General features: G+C 35.2%; 1 protein-coding gene across 1 annotated transcript in view; it reads right to left on the bottom strand.

The window, feature by feature from the left end:
• LOC100917049 (tripartite motif-containing protein 43-like) overlaps positions 1 to 22,108 on the bottom strand; it is a 45,285-nt gene extending 23,177 nt beyond the window's left edge. Inside the window, exons 1-2 of the mRNA XM_003760946.3 lie at positions 21,988 to 22,108; positions 1,057 to 1,160 (exon numbers count right to left, since the gene is read on the bottom strand). Of these exons, the coding sequence (XP_003760994.3) occupies positions 1,057 to 1,160; positions 21,988 to 22,108 (225 nt within the window). The remainder of the gene's footprint in view (positions 1 to 1,056; positions 1,161 to 21,987) is intronic.
• Between the last annotated feature and the right edge of the window lie 543 nt (positions 22,109 to 22,651).

Raw genomic sequence — 22,651 nt, forward strand, 5'->3', positions numbered from 1 at the left:
ACAAAATTAAAACAATTCTTATGCTCAAAAAGCCCTATCATTAAATTATATTTTCCATCTAAGATTTTATTTCTTTAATATTAATAATATCTACCATTTATATAGCACTTTAAAATTTACAAAGCTTTTTACATATATTATCTCTTTGATGTCTCCAACAAGCCTATAAAGTAGATGCTATTGTTATTTCCATTTTAATATTGTTTTAAGCATTTGTGAATGAGATTCATTAAAAATGTATACAGTAACTTTCCAGAGGCCTTCTGAATTTGTTTTCAGAGGCCCATTCTTTGGTCCTTCTCTTTGTATTGACCAAAAACACAATTTCCAGTAAGTGAACACTTTGCCCGGTTTGAAGTATAGCCTAGATCACATTTCCTAGAGGACCACAAAAAATTCTCATTTGAAAATTATATTCTAGTTGGAAAATATCACTCAGCATGAATAGCTAATGTCTTCTTTCCAGTTTTGTTTTGTTTTTTTTCAGTCCTGAATTTTAAAAGAGTTGTATCTTTGTGCATGGAGCTTCCTGCTATGGGGGAGGGGAGGAGTAGGGACAGTAACCGAAACAGGAAAAATCAGTCTCAAGACTCCTGTGCTCCAGTTGTGTTAAATACAGGGCTATTGTCAGTCTTATGATAGCTACTCCATATGGGAGATTTTGCATGTGGTTCTGCTTTTCATCTTCTGAAGATATATTGAGTCAGCAAGGTTATTGATTCTCATCTTTTTCCAACATGGCAACCAAAATAACGCACATATCCTTGTACTAAAGGCCCAGAAATATCTTCTTATATAAGCAACATTTTTTAGTTCAAGAGCCTTCTGAGTCATGTTATATCTTCAATCTCATTATGGCATTCTGTCCTTACCTATAGAATCACATAGATCACATCTGTAAATTTATGTAATTGTTTATGGAATATGTGTGATTTTTTAAAAAATATATAGATCACAAAAGAGAACTCTGTTTTGGAGGAAGGAGAGAATATTTATACCTTTCCTTCTACTCCCATGTAATTGAAGTGGTAGCTTGCAAGAGAAGCACATGGTTACCTGGGCTTTATGTGTTTGTCCAATTAGCCTGAGGTTACTATATCCTCCGGCATCAATGAAAATAGATTTTCCCTGTCCAAGAAGCTGAAATCTTGGTAGAATCCCTGCAAAAATCAACAAAAACACCAAACCAAAACAACAAATAGCAAATAGAAGAAAATCCATAGAGTGGTAAATATGTATTTCTTTTCATATCATTTAAAAACTCCTGACAGTGGTTTCTTGGCTTAGAAGGGAAGGAGTGTATTTATTTGACTATACTGATGAGATGATACAGTAGATAGAGCACTAGAACCAGGAATACTCATCTTTATGAGTTTAAATTTAATCTCATAAACTTTCTGTGTGACCCTAGCCAAGGCATATAGCCCTGAACTGGAAAAGGAAATGGGAACCAGTCCAGTGTCTCTTCAGAGGAAAACCAAAATAGGGTCACATAAAACTTGAAACACTATAACAGCTGAACAATAACAATAACTGATGACCAGGAAGAGTTCCTAAGGAATCTAATAAAGCAAAGATTATCAAAGGAAAGCTCAGTTAGCTTTGCTTTTAGCCAACCAAGGAAACCTTGATGCACCTTATGAACCTGCACCTCATGAGTTGCTCAATCTGATCTAAGGTAAATGAAAAAGGCTTTAAATATCTGTTAACATTTTATGGAGGACCTTTGTTTTCTAAAAAAAAAGTATAATTTATTATACTTTATTATATTTATTTATTATAAAAAAGTATAATTTATTAATTGAAATGTTTTAAGTCTTCTGTACTTGTTAATGTGTGTCTATGACTCTCATAAGGTGGTAGTATAAACAGCCATTCTAGACCCAATCCTCATAGTTTCTATAGAAATTTTTCTAGAAGGGCCCTATTATTTTCATTTTAGGAAGACTCTGCATATAAGCCTTGCCATAGCTTTGTTTTAGTAGAAATTTGCTCCACTGCTGAACTTTGCTTTCAAAAGCCTGATTGTTCCTGACTAAAACTCTCATGGAGAGTTGCCTTAAATTTGTGTATAAAATGACTCTTGTAAAAATTGTTTATAGATGGAAAGATAGGCAGATGGGTAGGAGGTTTGGAGTGATCTTGCAGTCACCTTTTTTGCTGTTATTAATAAGATCCAAGATGTTTTCCCCCATACCTTTGATATCTATCTCCCCTTCATACATTCTCCTCTATATGCACTTGGTCAAATCCAGCTATTTTTTTTTTTCTTTCTCATCTTTGTTCTCTCTAATGCTTTCTTACAAGCTCTTTGTTCTCTGGTTTGGAACAAAAGTTTCACCTTTCAGGCTCTTTTACAACAAGCTTCCTGGATCCATACATCAAAATAATTCAGAAGTCTTTGGAAGATATAATAGAAATAACTGCCCAATCTAATAATAAACATCAGAAGAGGCATGGAACAGGGAGACTTACGCTGAACAAAATATTTTCCAGTATGATAGAGAAGATCCATGCAAAGTCCAGGTCAAAATGGGACTGATCTCCTATGGATAGTGAGATATTCCAGTTGTTTTTTTTGTTGTTGTTGTTGTTTATAGATGAGATTTGATGATTGTATCAAGTCTTAAGATGTTGCAAAGCCTCTTAAAACAAAGAAATCTTTTCTATCTACACAGAGAATCTCAAATGGTGAGGGATATCTATTATCAAAACTTCAGCTGGTCCCCTTATGAATATACATTCTATGTGGGACAGAGCACTAGAATCAGGAATACTAATTCTTTGAATTAAATTTAGCCTCAGACACTACTTGTGTGACCCTAATCGAGCCATTTCACCCTGTTTGCTACAATTTTCTTAAGTGTAAAATGAACTGGATAAGGAAATGTGAAACATTTCGGTATTTTTTTTTTACACTAGTAATAATAGTCCAACAACAACAATTTGTCCAAGATGTATATGTAAATCTAAGATGATATAGGTAGAGTCAGAACAGAAAGAAAAGAATATATTGGAATTGCCTCCAGGGATTTACAAAGTTCTTTTGCTAGTCCCAAATCTCTCTATGGGCTTGGCCAACCTTTTCAATACTCAGATTTTTATCAATTTTCTTGCATAGGAACAAGACCCAGAATGGCACTATCTCTGAAAAAACTTACATAAGAACTCCTTAGGTGGGTAGGAACAGGCTGCAACATGTAATGGATAAGGAACTTTAGAGAAAAGGCTAAAAAGTTTATCAAAGAATTCTATAAAAGGATAGAGAATATTATGGGCAGATGGTAGAATAGGGTGATAAATTTCGAGTTCTCCCAATTTCCCCCACAAATAGAATGAATTTGTGCCTTAGGACGAATATTGACTGTTGAAAATCCAAAACGATTTGGGGCAGAACAGTTTTATCCTTCAGATAAAACTCGACAAGATCTGAAGAAAGACCTTGGGCTTGTCTGAGGTGCTAGCTCCATAGAAACAAGTGGGGCTCCCTTGGATTAGCTAGTATGACTGGAGCCTCAGCAGGAACCATAGCTACTTTTACTTCCTGGACTTTTTATGGAGTGAGAGTCTGAGTCTGAGAGGACAGAGTAACTTCAGCTGATTGAGAACACAAGATTCAGCTGTGCTGCTGATATGTGGACCTGGGCAAGAGAGAACTTAATTCAATGAGTGCAGAAGGGACACTGTTGGATGTGGGCACTTGCAGGAAGGTGGATCTCTTGTTTTGGGGTTCCTGATCAGAGTGGAGAGCTAAAGGGAAGCCTGTGGCACCATCTCACCACCCCACAATTAGAGGTGCTCACATTAATACCTTTTATTTAAAAATGAACCAGCAAAGAAGAAAGAACCCCATTATTGAAATATATTATGGGAATAGGGAAGACCAGCATTCATCTTCAGAGGAGGACGCTTTAGTAGAAAAATAATAATAATAATAATAATAAAATCAAGCTTCTACTCCAAAGAGTAATATGAAATAGTTCCCTGCCCAGAGAGAATTTATAGAATTCAAAAAAGAATTCAAAAATCAAATGAGGACATTGAGGAAAAAGCTAAAGAAAAAAATTAAAAACATTTAAGAAAAACAAGAGGATTATGAAAAAAAAATAATCAATTAGAAAAGAAGGTACAGAGTCTGAAAAATGAAAATAACTCTTTGGAATTTAGAATCTAGCAAGGGGAAGCCAGTGAAGTTATGAGAGACCAAGGAATAACAAAACAGATTATAAACAATGAGAAAATAGAACAGAATGTGAAACATCTCAAAGAAAAATGACAGATCTGGAGAACAGAGCAAGAAGAAAATATATAAGAATAATTGGACTACCAGAAAGTTGTGACCAAAAAGAGAACCTTGACATAATAATGTAGGAAATAATCCAACAAAATTGTCTTGGAGGGATAGAACATAAGGGAAAGTAGAAATATGAAGAAAAAAATCCACTATCACCACTTCAAAGAGATTCTTTGTGGAAAACATATAGGAATATTATTTCAAAATTCAAAACTCCCAGATGAAAGAGAAAATTTTGCAAGAAACAAGAAAAAAATAATTTGAATATACTGGAGTTAGGAATTAGAGTTGTACAAGACTTATTAGCAGCTACAAAAAAAAAAAAAAGATCATAGGTCTTGGAATCATATCTACAGACAAGCAAAAGACTGTGGCCAAAAATATCATATCCAGCAACAATATCTATAATTTTCAATGAATAGACATTCAATGAACTTGCAGATTTTCAGGACTTTCTATTAGCCAAACTGAATTAAGAGAAAATTTAACATGTAAAAGCCAATATCAAAGAGCAATTTTAAGGAACTAGACAAGGACAAACTGTATAAACGTGTGCAATTGTTTATGCTTTTTTACATGAGAAATGTATACTTTATATTTAAGATTTACATCAACAACAAAATAAGCTCAAAAGAAAGATTGGCAGAATAAAAATAAAAATAGTAATCATATACAAATGAGGTAATGAGGAAGAAGAGACACAAGGCATTAGATTGAGGAAGAGGGTAGGTAGTTCTGAAAGCCTACTCACATCAAGAATGGGTTTGATAAGTAATATTCATGTGTGTGTGTGTGTGTGTGTGTGTGTGTGTACCATGAAGGGTATAGCATCTTCCCAAATCTATAAAGAAGAAATAGGGGAGGAGGAATAGATGGATGGAGAAACAAAGGATAAAAGAAAACAAGGAAGGAAGGGATCCCTGAGTGGGGGAGTTAAATAATAGTAAGCCAAGTTATAGAGAGAATTTAATGAAAGAATCATTAGGGATAGGAAAGATGTCTGTATGTGGGGTATGTGTGTGTGTGTGTACATAAATATGTCTTTTCTTAATTGTAACTTTCTTGGGAGGTAGGGGGTGAAAGGGAGATATATGTATGTCTATGTGTGTGTATGTATATATCTATCTATATCTATATCTTTTCTTAACTATAGCCTGCTTGAAAGTGGTGGAGGGGATGAAAGAGAGAAAAAGAATAAAGTAAATAAGGTGTACAGCAGCGATAAGAACAATTTACAAGAAAATAAAGAAAAGGTGGACCTTCAGGAATATAATTTTTTATTAATATATATACTTTCTTAAAGTAGTGTTTGTTGTCATATATTTTGAATCCTCCCTGATGTCCTGCTGGGCACATGATAATGTCCTCTTTTGTTTTGTTTCATTTTGTGTTGTACTGCTTTTCTGGTTTTCTTTTTTCTTATTTTGTTTCATTAAAAAATATTCTATAATAGGAAGAGAAATGGAAAAATCACATGACAAGAATGAAGGATGGCAGATGGATAGTTATAGTTCTCTCTCTACTGGCCCTATTATCATGCTAAGAAAAAGGAAGGAAGGAAGGAAGGCCTATATATTGGAATATTGGATGAACCACATTTGAATATTTGAGAGAACATGGACAAGAGTTGTATGGAAGAGGCAGGCATGAATGGGTTAAAATCTGCAGTACTAGGAGGAATTATTAAACTATTGAGATCACACATCCATTTGTGTGTTAAGGATTTCAAAGAATTATACATTTATTCCTCCAATAATATGTTTGCTTTCCCTCATCCTTTTGAAAAATATTCAGTTAACAAGTTAACAAAGATCTATTTTCTGTTTTTTTTATATTTCTCCCACTGAAAAAAATGAAAATAAATTCTTGTTAAAAATAAGCCTAATCAAGCAAAACAAATTCCCAACTTAACTATGTCACTTGAGTTTCTCTGTAGAGAGATGTCAAACTTCTATGAGTGAGTATAGATTTCTTTCTTTCAAAAGGCTTTGCCTCATCTTAAGACTTGATGCAATAATCAAATATCATCTGTAAAACAACTGGAAGATCTCACCATCCACAGATCAGTCCCTCATTGACCTGGCCTTTGCATGGATCTTCTCTATCACAGTGGAGAATATTTTTGTTGAACACAAATCTCCTTGTTTCATGCCTCTTCTGATGTTTATTATTAGAGGCTCATTGTACAGTTATTTCTGTTACATCTTCCAAAGATTCTTGAATTATCTTGATATATGGATGGCAGCCAGCTTGTTGTAAAAGAGCCTGTAAGGTGGAATTTTTATTCTAAGCCAAAAAGAACAAAAAGCTTGTAAGACAGCATTACAGAGAACAAAGATGAGAAAAAAAAAAAAAAAAAAAAAAAAACAGCTGGATTGGACCAAGTACATATAGGAAAGAACGTGTGAAGGGAAGATAACAAAGGTATGGGGAAAAACATTGTTTCTTATTAATAACAGCATAAAAAGGTGATTACAAGATCACTCCAAACCTCCTACCCATCTGTCTACCCTTCCCCCGTTGAAAGTCTTCACAAGAATCATTTATACAAAAATTTATACAAAAACAATGAGTTTTAGTCAGGAACAATCAAGCTATTGAAAGCAATGTTTAACAATGGACCAAATCTCTGCTATCTCACCATTAATTGAAAGATGTACAGAACTTAATATATTTTACTGTTTTTTTTTAATTTTAATGAAAAAATTGATTTGGTAGAAAAATTTGAAATCTTATCACATAAAATTAATACTCAGAAACCCATTCACCTAGAGGTACATGTATGAATAAATTTATTTCTGGAGGGAAAAACAGGAAGGGAAAAGGTAAGGGAGCAAATTATTTCTATATTATCTACTAATAGGCAACTGGGTGGTGCAGTGGATAAAGAACATGGCTTGAATTAAGGAAGATGCATCATCTTGAGTTCAAATCTGGCCTCAGATACTTAATAAGTATATTAACCCTATTTGCCTCAATTTCCTCATCTGTAAAGTAAACTGGAGAAGGAAATGGAAATCCATTCTAGTATCTTTATTAAGAAAATCATGAATAACATCATGGAGTGTTAGAAATAACTGCAATGACTGAACAACAATAATCTACTATGTGCTTGGAGCAGGAATTTTAATATAAAATTTCTCATTTGGTCCTCACAGTAATCCTGTGAGCAAGATGCTATTAATTTTCTACATTTTAGAGTTAAGAAAACTGTGGCAAACAGAAATTAAATGACTTGACTAGTGTCACATGGGATTTAGAGATCTTCTAATCCAAAACTTTTAATATTGTGTCATGGGCATTTTTGGCAGTCTGTTAAAGTGTATGGAACCCTGAACGAAAAAAAGAAAATGTTATTTTATAATTGTTATCATCTGCTTTTGTATGTATTATAAAATGTTGATTGTATATTACATAAGTGCATAATTATCATCAGGGAAATTAAAGAAGTTGTATTTGGAAGTTACTGAAAATAAAGTTATAATTTTTCTTTTCCAAGTTCACAGATTCCTACATTAAGCACTCCTGATCTAGTTATTATTTTATAATAGAACAAAATTCAGGCTCAGTGTAATAATTGCTCTAGTTCATATAGATAGAATATAGTAGTATTAGGTATTTGAACCTAAGAAGGGAGAAATCTTTCACTAATCATTACTAGCACCCTCCAAACCCAGAACTTTAGTATTTTTTCTTTAATTTTTTTTTTAATTTCTAAAAGGAAAGAGTTTAACTTTTAGGATTCCTTGGGGTTATAACTTCTGTATAGCTAATTAAATAGAGTAACTGAAATTTCTAGTAGTCTTCCTTTCCTAGCCTAGTTGTTGGCACTATGGCCAGCTAGTTTTGGATTCTAAAGAATCTTGGTTTATACAGTTTCTGAAGCTTACTGGTTTTGTAATATCATATGCTGTCGGGTTTTTTTTTTAACCCATTTCCTTTATTTTTAAATAACATTTTATTTTTTCCAAATACATGTAATGATAGTTTTTAACATTCACCTTTGCAAACACCTTGTGTTCCAAATTTTTGTCCTTCCCTCTCCTGGACTCCCCTCCCTAAGACAACAAGCAATTTAGTATAGGTTAAACTTGTACAATTTTTCTAAACATATTTCCACATTTATCATGTTGCATAAGAAAAATTAGATGAAAAAGGAAAAAAGCAAATAAATAACAATAGCAAAAACAGTGAAAATACTATGCTTTAAGCTACATTTATTTCCATAATTCTCTCTCTGCATATGGATGATTCTTTCCATCACAAATCTATTACAATGACCTTGAATCATTGCATTGTTGAGAAGATCACCATTGATCATCACATAATTTTGTTATTATTTGTACAATATTCTTGTGCTTCTGCTTACTTTATTTGGTGTTAGCTCATAGAAGACTTTCCAGGCTTTTCTGAAATCAGCTTGTTTGTCATTTCTTCTAGAACAATAATATTCCATCACATTCATATACTATAATGTATTCAGCCACTCCCCAACTCATAAGTATCTACTCAATTTCCAGTTCCTTACCATTACAAAAAAGGTTGTTACAATTTTTACACATATGGGTCCTTTGCCCTCTTTTACGATCTTTTTGAGATATAGACCCAGTAAAACACTGCTGGATCAAAGTGTATGCATAGTTTTATAACTCTTTGGGCATAGTTCCAAATTGCTCTCTAGAATGGTCGGATCATTTCACAACTCCACCAACAATGCTTTCATGTTCCAGTTTTCCCACATCCCCTCAGATATTTATAATTATCTTTTCCTGTCATCTTAGCCCATGTGAGAGGTGTGAAGTGGTACCTCAACCTTGTCTTAATTTGAATTTCTCTAATCAATAGTGATTTAGAACATTTTTTTCAGATGAATAAAAATGAGCCTGTTTCCTCTTTCATAAAATGGGATAATGCCTATCATTAGCATCCTACAAAGATATTTTGAGGATTGAATGAAACATAATGTATGTAAAAAGGCTTTATAAATCTTAAAGCAATCTGCTAGTTATCAGTGCATAATAAACATTAAATAATAGTGATAATTATCATGACAAGAGTAAACAGTTCCATATGCATCTGTCTGATGACCAGAGTTTTGATAGCAGACAATTAATGTATTCTTCTGCTAGAACTCATGTAGAGAATCTACTGAGGATGAAAACAAACCAAAAATAAAGATCCTTAGGCAAAGGGAAAGCAAAATGATTTAATCCCAGATATTCAGCAAAACATTAATTGAGGCAATTAATAACTTCAGTGGAGAAGCAATATATAAAATAAATTTACAAAATTATTAGTTTTTCTGTGTGTTAATAATGAAACCCAGCAGGAGGAAATAGAAAAAAAATTTCAAAATAACTTCAGAAAAACTAATAAAATATCTGGGAGATAACCTACCAAAACAACAATGAATACAACTAAAAACATTTTGTACAAAAACACCAGAAGACAAATAATTGAAAAGTCATTGTCCTGCACCAATAAACATGACAATGGCTGTTAATTATTTTATAGATTTAATGTCATTCTAATCCAATTCTTATGAGGTGATACTAAGAGTTATCTGGTGAAACAATGTATCAACCATCTTAAAGGAAACAATGTAAAAATATGAATGATTACAGTCTAACATTATCTAGATCTCAAATTATATTATTAAAAATAATTAGAAAAAATTGGTGATGTTTAGTCACTATCATTTTTTTAAAAAGTTGACCAGTGGTGAAGATTAGATAAAGATGACTCAGAAGAAAATGAACATTGTATATTGATGTTCAATAAATTCAAAAACCAGAAATTTCTGGTACCAAGACTATTCAGCAAGAGTCACTGATACTCCAGCACCTAACATGGTGTCAGATACTTTATAACCATTTAATAAATAATTGTTTGTTGTTTGAAAGCCGGTTGGCAGAAATTAGTTTAGACCAATTTCATACTGTGCCAAAAGCAACTGGTTATATGATCAATATATGTAAAGCTGCACCCTAGAAACTGGAAAAAGAATGAGAGAATTTTATACTTGGGCAAGAGGGGAAAATTCTTCAAGAAGAAATAGATATGTAATGCTGGAGAAACTGGGGCAAGATAGCGATTAGAAAGTTATTAATATTTTATTTGAAAGGGAGAAATTTACTGGGACCAAATGGAGCCATGATTTGGTCCCAGGGCTGAATTGGACTATTGTCTCCAAGAATCCAGCCAACAATATGAGTTCTCAATAACATATATACACAAAGGCCTCACAGGGGACTTATATCCTGTCCAGAGACCCAAAGTTTAAGACTCCAGGCCTCACAGGGTCCTGTCCAGAGACCCCTCCAGAGTTTATGACTCAAGGGTCTCATAGGGAGCTTACCTCTGGGTTGTTGAACAACAAATTACTTGACTGATCTGTCCTGCACCGAACCAGTCGGGATTTTACCGCGGAGTTTCTCCCTTGCCTTTGCTCCAAATTTCTCCACTTTGGGCCCACTTTACCTTGGGGAGTAAGGAGAAGCCCTGGACACTGGCGGCGCTGGAGAGATCTCTAGAAGCAAAGCAAAGTTTATTATACCTTCTTGCGAGAGTCGGGTATCCCACCCTATCAAGTAGACAATCTAAGGGAGGAGGCACCTTAGGGGGCAGGGTCAATGCTTTTAATCCTTAACGAAAATGCCCCCTCCCACCACTGACCCTCATCCTTATTGGCTGAGGATCTTACATTCTAAATGAGGGAACTACCCAAGAAATTAAACTTGACCAATGAGTACATAGTTGCCATATTTGACTGAAATAGGGAGGATAACAAGAAGGGGACTTAAGTATGCCCTCAGGAGGATAGCAGGGAAGGGGCTTAAGTATGCCCTTGACTTAATGCTTAAAGTCCTTCAGGGCTACTCAAATTTCAAAATAGATGAAGCCTTACTAGATTTTCACAACTGTCTTGAAAGATCTCACCTCATCTCATTCAGGACTGAGATAATTAGGGCTGTAGCAAATCACTCTGACATTCCAAAAGATAAAACTCCAAATGTCCTATCATTTCAGACTTTATGTCTCTAACCAACTACTACCAGTTTATCAGAATTTATAATCCTGTCCCCAACTTGTCAGAATCGAATTGATGGTCCCTGCCTGAAAATTCCCACCATTTCCTTGTGTTGTTTGGACTCCACGCCTTTCTCCCTGATCTTGGAACCATGTATACAAAAACAATTGGAAACTCCCATTCCTTACAGATGTTTAAGCCGATGCTGAAGCTGAGGCTGCTGCTGAATGCTTTGAGACATCAGCCCTGGGACCAAAATGGATCCTTTGGTCCCAGAAAATATCTCCCTCTCAGAAATCCAAATAAGATATTAAAAACTCTCTAATCTCTACCTAGCCTCACTTTCTCCAGAATTATACAAAAAGTCCATCATTTCCCCAGTAAGGAACTATACCTAGGCTCTTTTATGAGCTTCACTTGTGGATAGTTTCAGAATGACTTGTCTCATGGAAGACTTCAACTTATGAAATCAATCAGCCTTAGATTAGGAAGCTCAGCAATGATAGAGGGGTAAAAATAACTGCTGGGATGATGGGGTGAAACACCCAAATAGAAAGAATCCTAGAGTCTGAAAGATAGGAAGCTAGACAAACCTGCACATAAGATGCCATGGAGAGCACTAGACATGTGAAGGTGAGCTTCTTGTGTGGGAGGAAGACCTGTCGCACCTATCTGGCAGACAAAGTAAAACATCTCTGATGGCAGGGAAATATGCTGAGAGGAGCAAAAAAAAAAAAAAAAAAAAAAAAAAATCTAGACAGTAGAATGGAAATATTGATATACTCTGTTTTTATTAACCACTTTTATGTCTGTGCTTGCTCTCACCTGCGCTGTTATGTAAATCATTAGAATTGACAACATAGGATGAAGATCACTGAATTATTTATCCATAGACTATATTGGACGTAGTGGATCTGATGACAGGACGCTCAGTCTCCCAAATGAACACCCATTATTGCAGCACCACCTAACCAAAAAAAAACATGTATTGACTTCAAGAGGATCTAAGTCTGATCTCAGGGAGTATGTCATTAAAGAGTCAAGGATGGGAAGATAAGTTGCCTTCTACTTTCTGCAATGAACAGTCAATAGGTTTGTCTCCAATACAACTATATTTATCTTAGTCCTAAATTGCTCTCTTGCTCCACTACACAGCTTTTACCACTTCTTAGCCTAGTATAGGTCCTCAGGACACTCCCAAGAGTTGCATAGACATTTTAAGTGAGACATTTCTCCTTCCCTTCAGAGGACAGAATTCCAGGTTGATGATTGATGCTGTGGTTCTCCATTCTCAGCTCTCCTGTTTTTTGTTTTTTGTTTTTTCCAGAGAATAATTTATGGGGTAAACAGGAATGGATGGTTTGTGATCACATTAAGGATTTCATAATAATCTTTCCCCTTCCATTACAGTGATAAGCAATACTCCAAACAGCAGTCTCCTCTTTCCCTCACCCTTTCCTCTCTCTTTCCTTCTTCCCTTCCCCCTTTTCCCCTTCTACCCCTCTTCCCTTTCTCCCCCTTTTCCCTTTCTTCTCTTCCCCTCCCCCTCTTTCCCACTACTTCTTCCCTTCCCCCTCCCTTCCCCGTCCCCATGCCTTTCCTTCCTCCCCTGCTTCCTTTCCCTTTCTTCCTTCCATCCCCCTTCCCTCTCCCTTTTCCCTTTCTCCTCCCATTCCCTTCCCCATCCCCTTAACTTCTTTTTCCCTCCTCTCCCCCTCTCCTTCTCCTTTACCTGCCTCTATCTCTTCCCTTCTCTCTGTCTGTCTCTGTCTCTGCTTCCCTGCTTCTGTCTCTCTGTCTCTGTCTCTGTCTGTCTCTCTGTCTCTGTCTCTCTCTGTCTGTCTCTCTCTCTTACCTTCTCTCTATCGCCTTTTGAATAGATTATTGTTATAAACTTCTAATTGGACTTCCAGTCTCAAATTTCTTCTCTTCCTACTCTGATACTGCACACCAAAATGGATTTTCTTAAGCTGAAGATTAACCATTTCACCTTCCTACTCAAAAAACTCCATTGGCTCCCTATTAACACAAGAGTCAATTTTTTTTTTTCCATTTTCATTTTAACCAATTTTATTTCTATTTTGGTTTAAGTTTGGTAATGTGCTTAATGATATTAGAGAAGTAATTATACAATTTATGAATAAGTAAATACACATATATTGGGAATATGTTCTTTTTTCTAGCAAGAATATAAAATATTTGAATACAATGGGTAAGATTGATAGAATACTTAGTTTGGAATCAAGAAGATCTGAATTTAAATCTCACATTTAACACTTTCTAGCTTTGTGAGTATGGACAAGCCATGGTTTCTTCTTTTAGAGCAAGACTCCTTCCTACTTTATAACTATGATCCATAGTTCCTTTTCTGAAGCAATTTTAATTCAGGGATAAAGCAGAGGCAGTGAATGAGAAAAAGTTGGTGAGATATGTTAGAAAATGATGACTGTCACAATAGGAATAAAGATGAGACTTTTAGTAAAATAGATTATTTGGTGAATATAGATATTTGATTGATTTAGTCAAATCTGATTTATTTGGGGTTTTCTTGGCAAAGATATTGGAGTGGTTCATCATTTTCTTTTCCAGCTCATTTTACAATTGAGAAAATTTAGGGTGTGTTATCCACTACTCTACCAACTGCCTGTGAATACAGATAAGGATCAGTTATTTATCAAGCTATATCGCATTTTTAGGGAAAAAAACACACAACTATTATTGGTGTTTTATTCTCCAAGTTTGTGCTCTTAGGAAAACCTTAATGGTGACTACTGGCCTAGTCTCTGAGGGTGAATCTTTAAAGGTATATTTAGCATGTAGTAAGAAAACTAAACTTGGAAAAGTCAATGAATTCTGCATAGTAATATAAGATTTGGAGCTGAATGGGGCCTTATGTCTCCCATTAGCCTGTGAACTTCTTGAGAAGTTGCGTGTGTGTGTGTGTGTGTGTGTGTGTGTGTGTAATTTCATTATATCCTTAGCACTTGGCCCCAATGTTTAACACATAGAAGGAAGTTAATAAATATGTATTGAATTATGATTTGAACTCCAGTCTTCCTGATTCTAAAGCCCTGCAATATTCCATTTAGCTGCCTTAATATGCATGTTGAGTTGAGGTTATTTGAATTGAATTTAACAGTTATTAGGGGAAATGTTTTTAAATCACCAACATATGGACACTCTGTCAATGAGCCTCTATGAACTTAATTTGGCTGGTCAGTTAGTTCACAAACAAAATAATTCTTTACTATACCTGTGCTGCTCTTGATATTTCAGAATTAATCATGTTTCCCCCTTTACTACTACTACTACTACTACTACTACTTCTTCTTCTTCTTCTTCTTCTTCTTCTTCTTCTTCTTCTTCTTCTTCTTCTTCTTCTTCTTCTTCTTCTTCTTCTTCTTCTTCTTCTTCTTCTTCTGCCTTCATACACTGCCAGAAAAATGCAAACTTTTCAAGGGCAGTGACTGTTTTATATTTCTATCCATCTCATTTCTATCTGCCTCTTTCTGTCTGCAGTCCCCAGAACACAGTAGGCAATCAATAAATGCTTGTTGAATGAATGAACCATTAACAGAAGATACAAACATTAAAGTTTGTAAATGGGCTTTCATGAAATCACATTATTATTGTTCTTTTAATAGTACTGGTAGAAGTAATAATATGAGAATGAAACACCTGACATAAAAGTTTTTTTTTAAATACATACATTAGCTCATTTAATTTTCATAAAAGCTCAGTGAGTTAGGTGCTACATGTATTATTATCCTCATTTTCCAGATGAGAGAACTAAGGCACGAGTGGATTATTTCATCCATGGTTACACAGTGTAGGTCAGAGACAAATCTTGAATTGAGGTCCAACTGACTTGATGCTTAATATTCTATCATTGTAGAAATAATGCAACACAATCCCAAATAAAAAAATTGGCCCAGTTTGAAATTAGAGAAAGGAGGAGTATGGGTGACATTTACTGCCATGTTCTGAATGTATTGATTCAATAAGACATCTACATTTGATGAGTATATCTGGTCACTTATCTAGAAGCAAGGGCATCAGAAGGTAATGCTGCTGATCCATTATCAGAGGATCTATGGCATTTCATCTGAACTTGACATCAAATCATAATCAATTCTTACCTTCAAATATTTCATATAAACCTAGAGCTCTCTTTTCAAAGCCTGTAGGTGCCTATAGGACTTAAATTGTTCAGAGACATGTTTTTACCACCCCAACAAGAGGAAAGAAGGATCAATCATGAGTAGTGTTTATATAAGAAACAGTAATTGACTCTAGAAAGGATTCTAAATTGGGAAATATAATAATTGGTGAGAAACATTATTGGAAATGGTACTTGACTTGAAGACAGAGAGTGAGTTAAAATCTTTATTCTGCCATCACTATATGTATGGCTCTAAACAAGTCATTCTTTGGACCTTAGAGATCCTTATCTATAAGATGGGAGGGTTGGATTCAATGACCTCCAAGTCCCACCCGCTATTTATCTGTGATCCTACAATACTAACATCATAAATCACTTCAGTTGGTCAACAAACATGTATTAAACATTTGCTATGTCCTCAGTGCTGTGATTAACACTTAAAATGCTGACACAAGAGAAAAGAAAGAGTCCCTGACCTTAAGGAGTTTATATTCTAGTGAGAGAAGAGAACATAAGGAAGTAAATTGGGGGGGGGGGGGGGGAAAAAAAGGAGGAGGAAGGTACTTGGCACCTGAGCATGGTAGAAAAAGTCTTGTGGCAGAGTGAAAAGTATACTCTAGAGAGGGCTAAAGACCCAAATTTGGAGGCTTCAGTTCCTTCCTCTTCAAATTAAAAAAGATAATCTGACTCTTTCTAGTTCTAAATCTACAATTTATGATGCTAGTTCCAACTGTGTTGCTATCTCTTCTAGAGTCTGGTATAGAATTATATTTTCATAAATGTTAGCTACTTTGTCTTTAACAAAATTGACTGTTTATTAAAAAAAAATGAATGAATGCCTCAACTAAGTGCTTTCCAACCTGTGTGTCTCTCCTCATCAGTTAATCAAGGAGTTTATTTTGAATCTTGGCTATGCTACTTATTATTTTTCTAGCCATATCTCTCAATACCTCTCTTCTATGCCTCAGTTTCTCACACTATAAAATATGATTTCTAAGTATCCATAAGGCCCTGCCATTCTACTTTGGGGGATAAAAATATACAGTTCTATAGGATTTTACTAATCATGTGTTTCATTGAAGGCAATATTTCAGAAATTAGTGAGAAAATAAAGAGACATCAATGAAGTTATAATGTTACTCATGTTAACATTCAATTGAGACATAGGCCGTGTACATAGATAGGTAAATACAAAGTAATTTCAAAAGAGGGAAAACTAAAATAACAAAGTAAGGGGTGGAGTGATCAGTAAAAGCTTCATGTAAAAGGTGATTCATGTACTGTGCTTTGAAGGAAAAATAGATAGTCACTCACTTGTCATCAGAATGCAAAGATCATCCATAAGCATATAAACTAATGCTTTGCAAAAAGGTTTGAAATCTCCCTCTGGCCTGAAGTATGAATTGTAGCCAGTTTCTCCACCTCTCCTACAAATAGAGTTCAAAAAAGAATACTACATCTAAGGAAGCTGCTATTAATTTCTAAAGCAACCTCCACCTCTCCCTAGCCCCCTCCAGGCAACCTTCCCATGCTCTCCATTTAAATTGGCAACCTATTGGAATTAATGGAAAGCCAGGAAAGAAAAATTGAAAAAAAAATAGGTACACTTCACAGCACATCTGTCACAGGCAGAACACTTGATCTGTTCACAAGGTAATTGGTTGGAAGTAACACCCACCAAGTGGGAAAATTTGCCAGCTGTAGGTCCCTGCTTTCTGAGACAAGAAAAAAAGTCAGATATCCTATTGAGCTGATTAAAATACACAAATAGGTGTATTAGCCTCTGAGCTCTATACTAAAAAAGAGCAGCCTGTTCAATAAATACCCCTTGTGTTGGGGAAGTGAATTTGTCTTGATCGAATGCCTACAGTTTATTAGCAATAATGCTCATTCACATTAGACCACCATTACCAGATCATGTGGACAGAATGATTACAAGAGGTAAATGGAATGTAATTGCTTAATAACATAAGAGAAGTTTTGAGGAGTCCTGTAATTAAGTTTTCAGAGAGACAATTACTTCAGTAAACAGATGGAATACTTCTTTTAGACAGAGATGTTTTCTCCACTCAAAATCAGGTGGCTATTGCTGGCTTTCAAGGCATTGTGTACTTAATATCCCTAGCAGAAAGCAGGCCATACAAGTTTGTTCAACTCACTGAACAAATGTGATATTAAGTGTGTCTCACCAAATATACTTTGGGATAAAAAGCAAGCCTGCCTTTTAGCCTCCTGTGTGATTTAATGAAACAACACTGGTTGGTTATAAATCAAAGATTAGTATGTTCTTTGGGGCTGACACAAAATACAAGGGGACAGCAAGTGGATTAACTTTACAGGTACAAGAAGAAAATGTATTAGACAAGCCCATGTTATAACAAAAGGAAGAAGGTTATCTGGAAGTTAACTATGGAGAGTTGTCATAAAAATTGACTGCATAGACAGGCAGGCTTCAATGCTAGTAGTAGGTGGTGAAGTACCTTTATAATTCGTAGTATTGTTTCTAGGATGTATGTCCCCATTGTCCTGAGAAGTACCTGTTGGAATCCTAGTGTCAACTCAGCTTGAAACAAGGTGAAAACTCAAGGGGGATGTCAGAATCCTGGTGTTAACTCAATGGAATTGATACAATGTTTATTGGTTCACACCTTAGAGCTAATCCCTCCAAGGTGATAAGTTGCTAATACTGATAGAAACAATGCTTGTGTTCACACCTTTAGAGAACTCAAAAAATATTAAGTACGGCATTGGAGTTCACATGTTTGGGAGATTTCAGGATTTAGTATGAGATATCTGAATTCACACCTCCCTTGAAGCTCTTAGGGCCAGAGAGCACTCTGGGAGAAACCCATAATCCCATTCTCTCAGAAGAGGAGTTAACCTTTGGGAGATAAAGGTGATATATATATATATATATATATATATATATATATATCTCAGAGCTTCAAGAAGTTACTTCGGAACATTGACTGGGGTTGGAGAGGTGCACTCTGGGAGGAAGCCCACAAGCCCTCTCTCCGAAGCAAGAGAGATTCATTGCATCTTCCACCTTGGTGCTGGTTGGAGGCTGAAGAAAGCAGAGGCAGAAGCAAAGGACAAAGCTGCAAGAGCTCTTAGAACCAAGGAGAGAGAGAGGTCTCTAAGAAAATTAACCGGGCTATTTTGGAGATAATAAAAGATCAGAACTTTTAGCACCTGGCTGCATTTGGATGATTATTACTTGTAACTGAAACTAAGACTGCCTCCAGAAAACCTCCCCGAGAAACCTACTCCCAGAGAGAACTCTTATATTATAAAGAAGAAAACACCACAAGTACCCATTGGATAGTGAGGCTAATAATATATTATAGTATAAGATCTGTGTTGGGGTGAAGAATTCTATAGTTCTGAAGCACTGGAAGATCCCCTAAGAAGGGTCAATCTGTCCATTTTCTTGTGTTATAGTTATAGTTTCCTGTGTTTCCTTAAAAAAGAATCCAAAATGACTAAGAGTAGTCCCAGTGGTGGCATATGATTGTGACAAAATACTACTGTGCTACAAGAAATGATGAACTCAATAATCTTAGAAAAAACATGAAAAGATTTGATAAAATAATGAGTAAAATTAGAACAGAGAGAATATCATGTACAGTAACAGCAATATCATTTTAAGAACAAATTTGAGTTAATAAGTCATTATGACTATTATAAATACCAAAGCTAACTATAAAGAACATATGAAGAAAGATGTTATCTGTATCCAGACAAAGAACTGATAAATAGAAGTATGTATAGAATAAATTTACATATATACCAATTTGTGCCATATGGTAGCTATCTCTAAGGCAAGAGAGGAAAGGGAGGAGAGAAGAGAGGGATATATGATCACTTGTATATTTAAAAGGATTAGCAAGTTGTACACAATAGATTTGCAGTTTCATGTGTAACATCTTTTTTTTTTTTTAATCATGCTATATTATGGAAATGTTTGTTTTATTCCATAAATTAAAAGTAATATATATGCATATATACAAATATACAAATGATGAATGTGATTTGGAAAAAGCTTCATAGATGGAAATTTCCAGTTTTTTTAAACATGCATTTATTGCCCATCATTATTCAAATTTCCTCTTTATTGATATTTCTGAGAATGTGTAGTGACCTTTAAAACTTAGCTCACTTGTCATTTTTTATAAAAGTTTCCTTGACTCTTTGTCATATCTATTTGTACCATTGCCCAGAAAATATTTCATAATTATGTTTATATGTATGGACACATGTGTGCATATGTATCTATATTTGTATAAATATACATTTCCCAAATTAATTATACATGGATTATTGCCCATTACAAACTGGGGAAGGGATTATTTTTCTTTTCCTCTGCCTGGTAACTAGTAGATAATTAATAAATACTTGTTCCTTGATGGAAGAATGTTTTCCAAATCTATCCTAAGTTCCTTAAACTGTATAATAATGTTGTGTAGCACAAAGCATTGTAAAGATTGGTAATCAGGATGGACCAGGCCATCCTCAGCAACGAGATCAACCAAATCATTTCCAATGGAGCAGCAATGAACTGAACCAGCTATGCCCAGAAAAAGAACTCTGGGAGATGACTAAAAACCATTACATTGAATTCCCAATCCCTATATTCATGCCCACCTGCATTTTTGATTTCCTTCACAAGCTAATTGTACAATATTTCAGAGTCTGATTCTTTTTGTACAGCAAAATAACGTTTTGGTCATGTATACTTATTGTGTATCTAATTTATATTTTAATATATTTAACATCTACTGGTCATTCTGCCATCTAGGGGAGGGGGTAGGGAGGTAAGAGGTGAAAAATTGGAACAAGAGGTTTGGCAATTGTTAATGCTGTAAAGTTACCCATGCATATATCCTGTAAATAAAAAGCTATTAAAAAAAAAAAAAAGATTGGTAATCAGGAGATGTGGTTTGAACCTAACTTGGCTGTTTATTAATTTCTGACCTTGAGCAAATTGTATAACACCTCTTATTTTTCTCTTGTATATGAAATGGAGATAATCAATGGCACCTCATTGCTTACTGTCTGCTAACCTGGAAACTGTAGGGTTTATTGCACCTGGCATCATAATCCCTATTACTTATAAAAGGAAGAACTTGATCAAGATGGCATCTAACATCCCTTCCACCTTGAAAATTGTGACTCCATGAACCCATGTAAACAATCTTCTGCAATATTAATATGGTAAAGCTATGGAATACCAATTAAATATGAAAAATCCTTTCCAAATAGATTTTCTTTCTATGTAGAATGCTTGAATTTAAGAAATCCAATCTTTTCATTTTGATTTCTCTTTATTTTTTGTCAGAAGACTGGCAAGTATTCTTATCTACTGGATGCCATCCTCATCCTACCTAGAATGATCTCACTTGTCATCTCCATCTCTTAGAATCTTTAGCTTTCTTCTAATGGAGGGGTAGAGAGGAAAAGGAAATAGTTCCTTATTAGATTGGATTGATCACATGGGGCAGTGTATAGATAATAGCAAAAAGAGAGTCATTGTTGGAAGACTGAATAAAAAGACAGCTTCTAATCAGCATTCCAGAAGCAGAATAAGATGCCATATTTTTAGTTTTCCTCACAAGAATCTCATAGATGCAGCAAGGGGTACCCTAGTGCACAAAACTCCAGAAATTAGGAAGACCTGAGTTCAAATCCAGATTCAGACATGTAATTATCTGTTATTTTGGGCAAATTACTTTCACTCTGCTTCAGTTTTCTATTCAACAAAGTGGGGGAAATGATAGCATCTAACTCCTGGAGTTGCTCTGAAGAATAAATAAGATTATGTTGGTAAAGCACTTAGTACATAATAAGCATCATATCAATATTAGCTATTATTAGCCTAGTAATATTACTCCCATTTTAAAGATGAGAAAACTAAGGGTAACTGGTCTGACCCAAGTCAAAGAGCTAGTAAGCACCAGAATCTACAGAAAGGACATGGGTTTTATAGTCAGAAGGTTTTGGTGCTAATCATTTCTCTAATTGCTTACTATCTCTCTGTTCTTTTCCAGTTTGTTAACCTGCCTGGGGGTCAGCTTCCTAATCTTTATAGGGAAGGGACTGAACTAATTATCCCTGCAATCTCTCCCTGCTGTGTCTAAGATCTATGTTTGGATGACCTCTGAGCTATCCCTTAGAATCTCCTTTGGAGTCTAAATCTATAATCCCCAGCCCAGACTTCTATACCCATCCTATGCTTATTGTCAACAACATGGGTAATTGCTTCCCAGAATGGTAGAGAGGCCAGAAGAAAGGGCTAATCTATATTATGGAACCAAAATTTAAAGAAAAAGTCCTTTTCTGGGTTAGCATCAAGGAACCTAACTGAAACTTTCCACCCTCTTCTTTTTATAGAAGTGACACTTCTTATCTTTAGTTCCCCAATGCAGTTTCAGAGAGACTCACATTTGAAAAGATTCTCTTCTGATATATTAGCAAATGAGTTTTCTAGAAAGCTCTAACCAGGGCTATTGGGATGACTTTTGTAGAGATACATCTCAGCAGCCTTAGCAATTTCTTTAAGTGCCACCTGTCCCTGGTCCAGGTAGCAGGCGCCCATAATTACCGCTGACATTGCAGCCATCATTCCCATTCAGATGGAAACTGCCCCCTTTGGAGAATTTTGTGAGAGTTTATCAAATGCTTTATGGCCTTAATGGATTTTTATCTCCCACCAGGACTGGCACAAGTGTGCCCAGGGTTAATTAACAGGAAAATGTTCTTAGAAATGGTAGTGGGCTCCCTCTGCAACAATACAGATTAAAAACTTGCTCTTGGATACTCTTACAGTCATCAGTGCCAGAGAAAAAGAAATCCTCCCAGACTTTATTAGGAATAGGAATTGTTAGGAGATAATGGCATTAAAGGGAAGCTCCCTGAAAGGCTCCATACAATCTAAAGATAGAGAGTAGAAAGAACTCAGTGTTGACTCTGACATACAAATCAATCAACAAGCATTTATTAAGCACTTACTGTGATACTACAATTTACCCACTGCGCTAAATGTCATGATTACAAAGAAACTTTAAAAAACCCAAAACAGAGTCCCCACCTTCAAGAAGCCCACACTGTATCTAGAAAGAAAATATACACCCATGTAATTGTATCATGCAGATTTGTGTAAAGT

The sequence above is a fragment of the Sarcophilus harrisii genome, chromosome 1 (genome assembly GCF_902635505.1).
Source record: "Sarcophilus harrisii chromosome 1, mSarHar1.11, whole genome shotgun sequence".
NCBI lineage: Eukaryota > Metazoa > Chordata > Mammalia > Dasyuromorphia > Dasyuridae > Sarcophilus > Sarcophilus harrisii.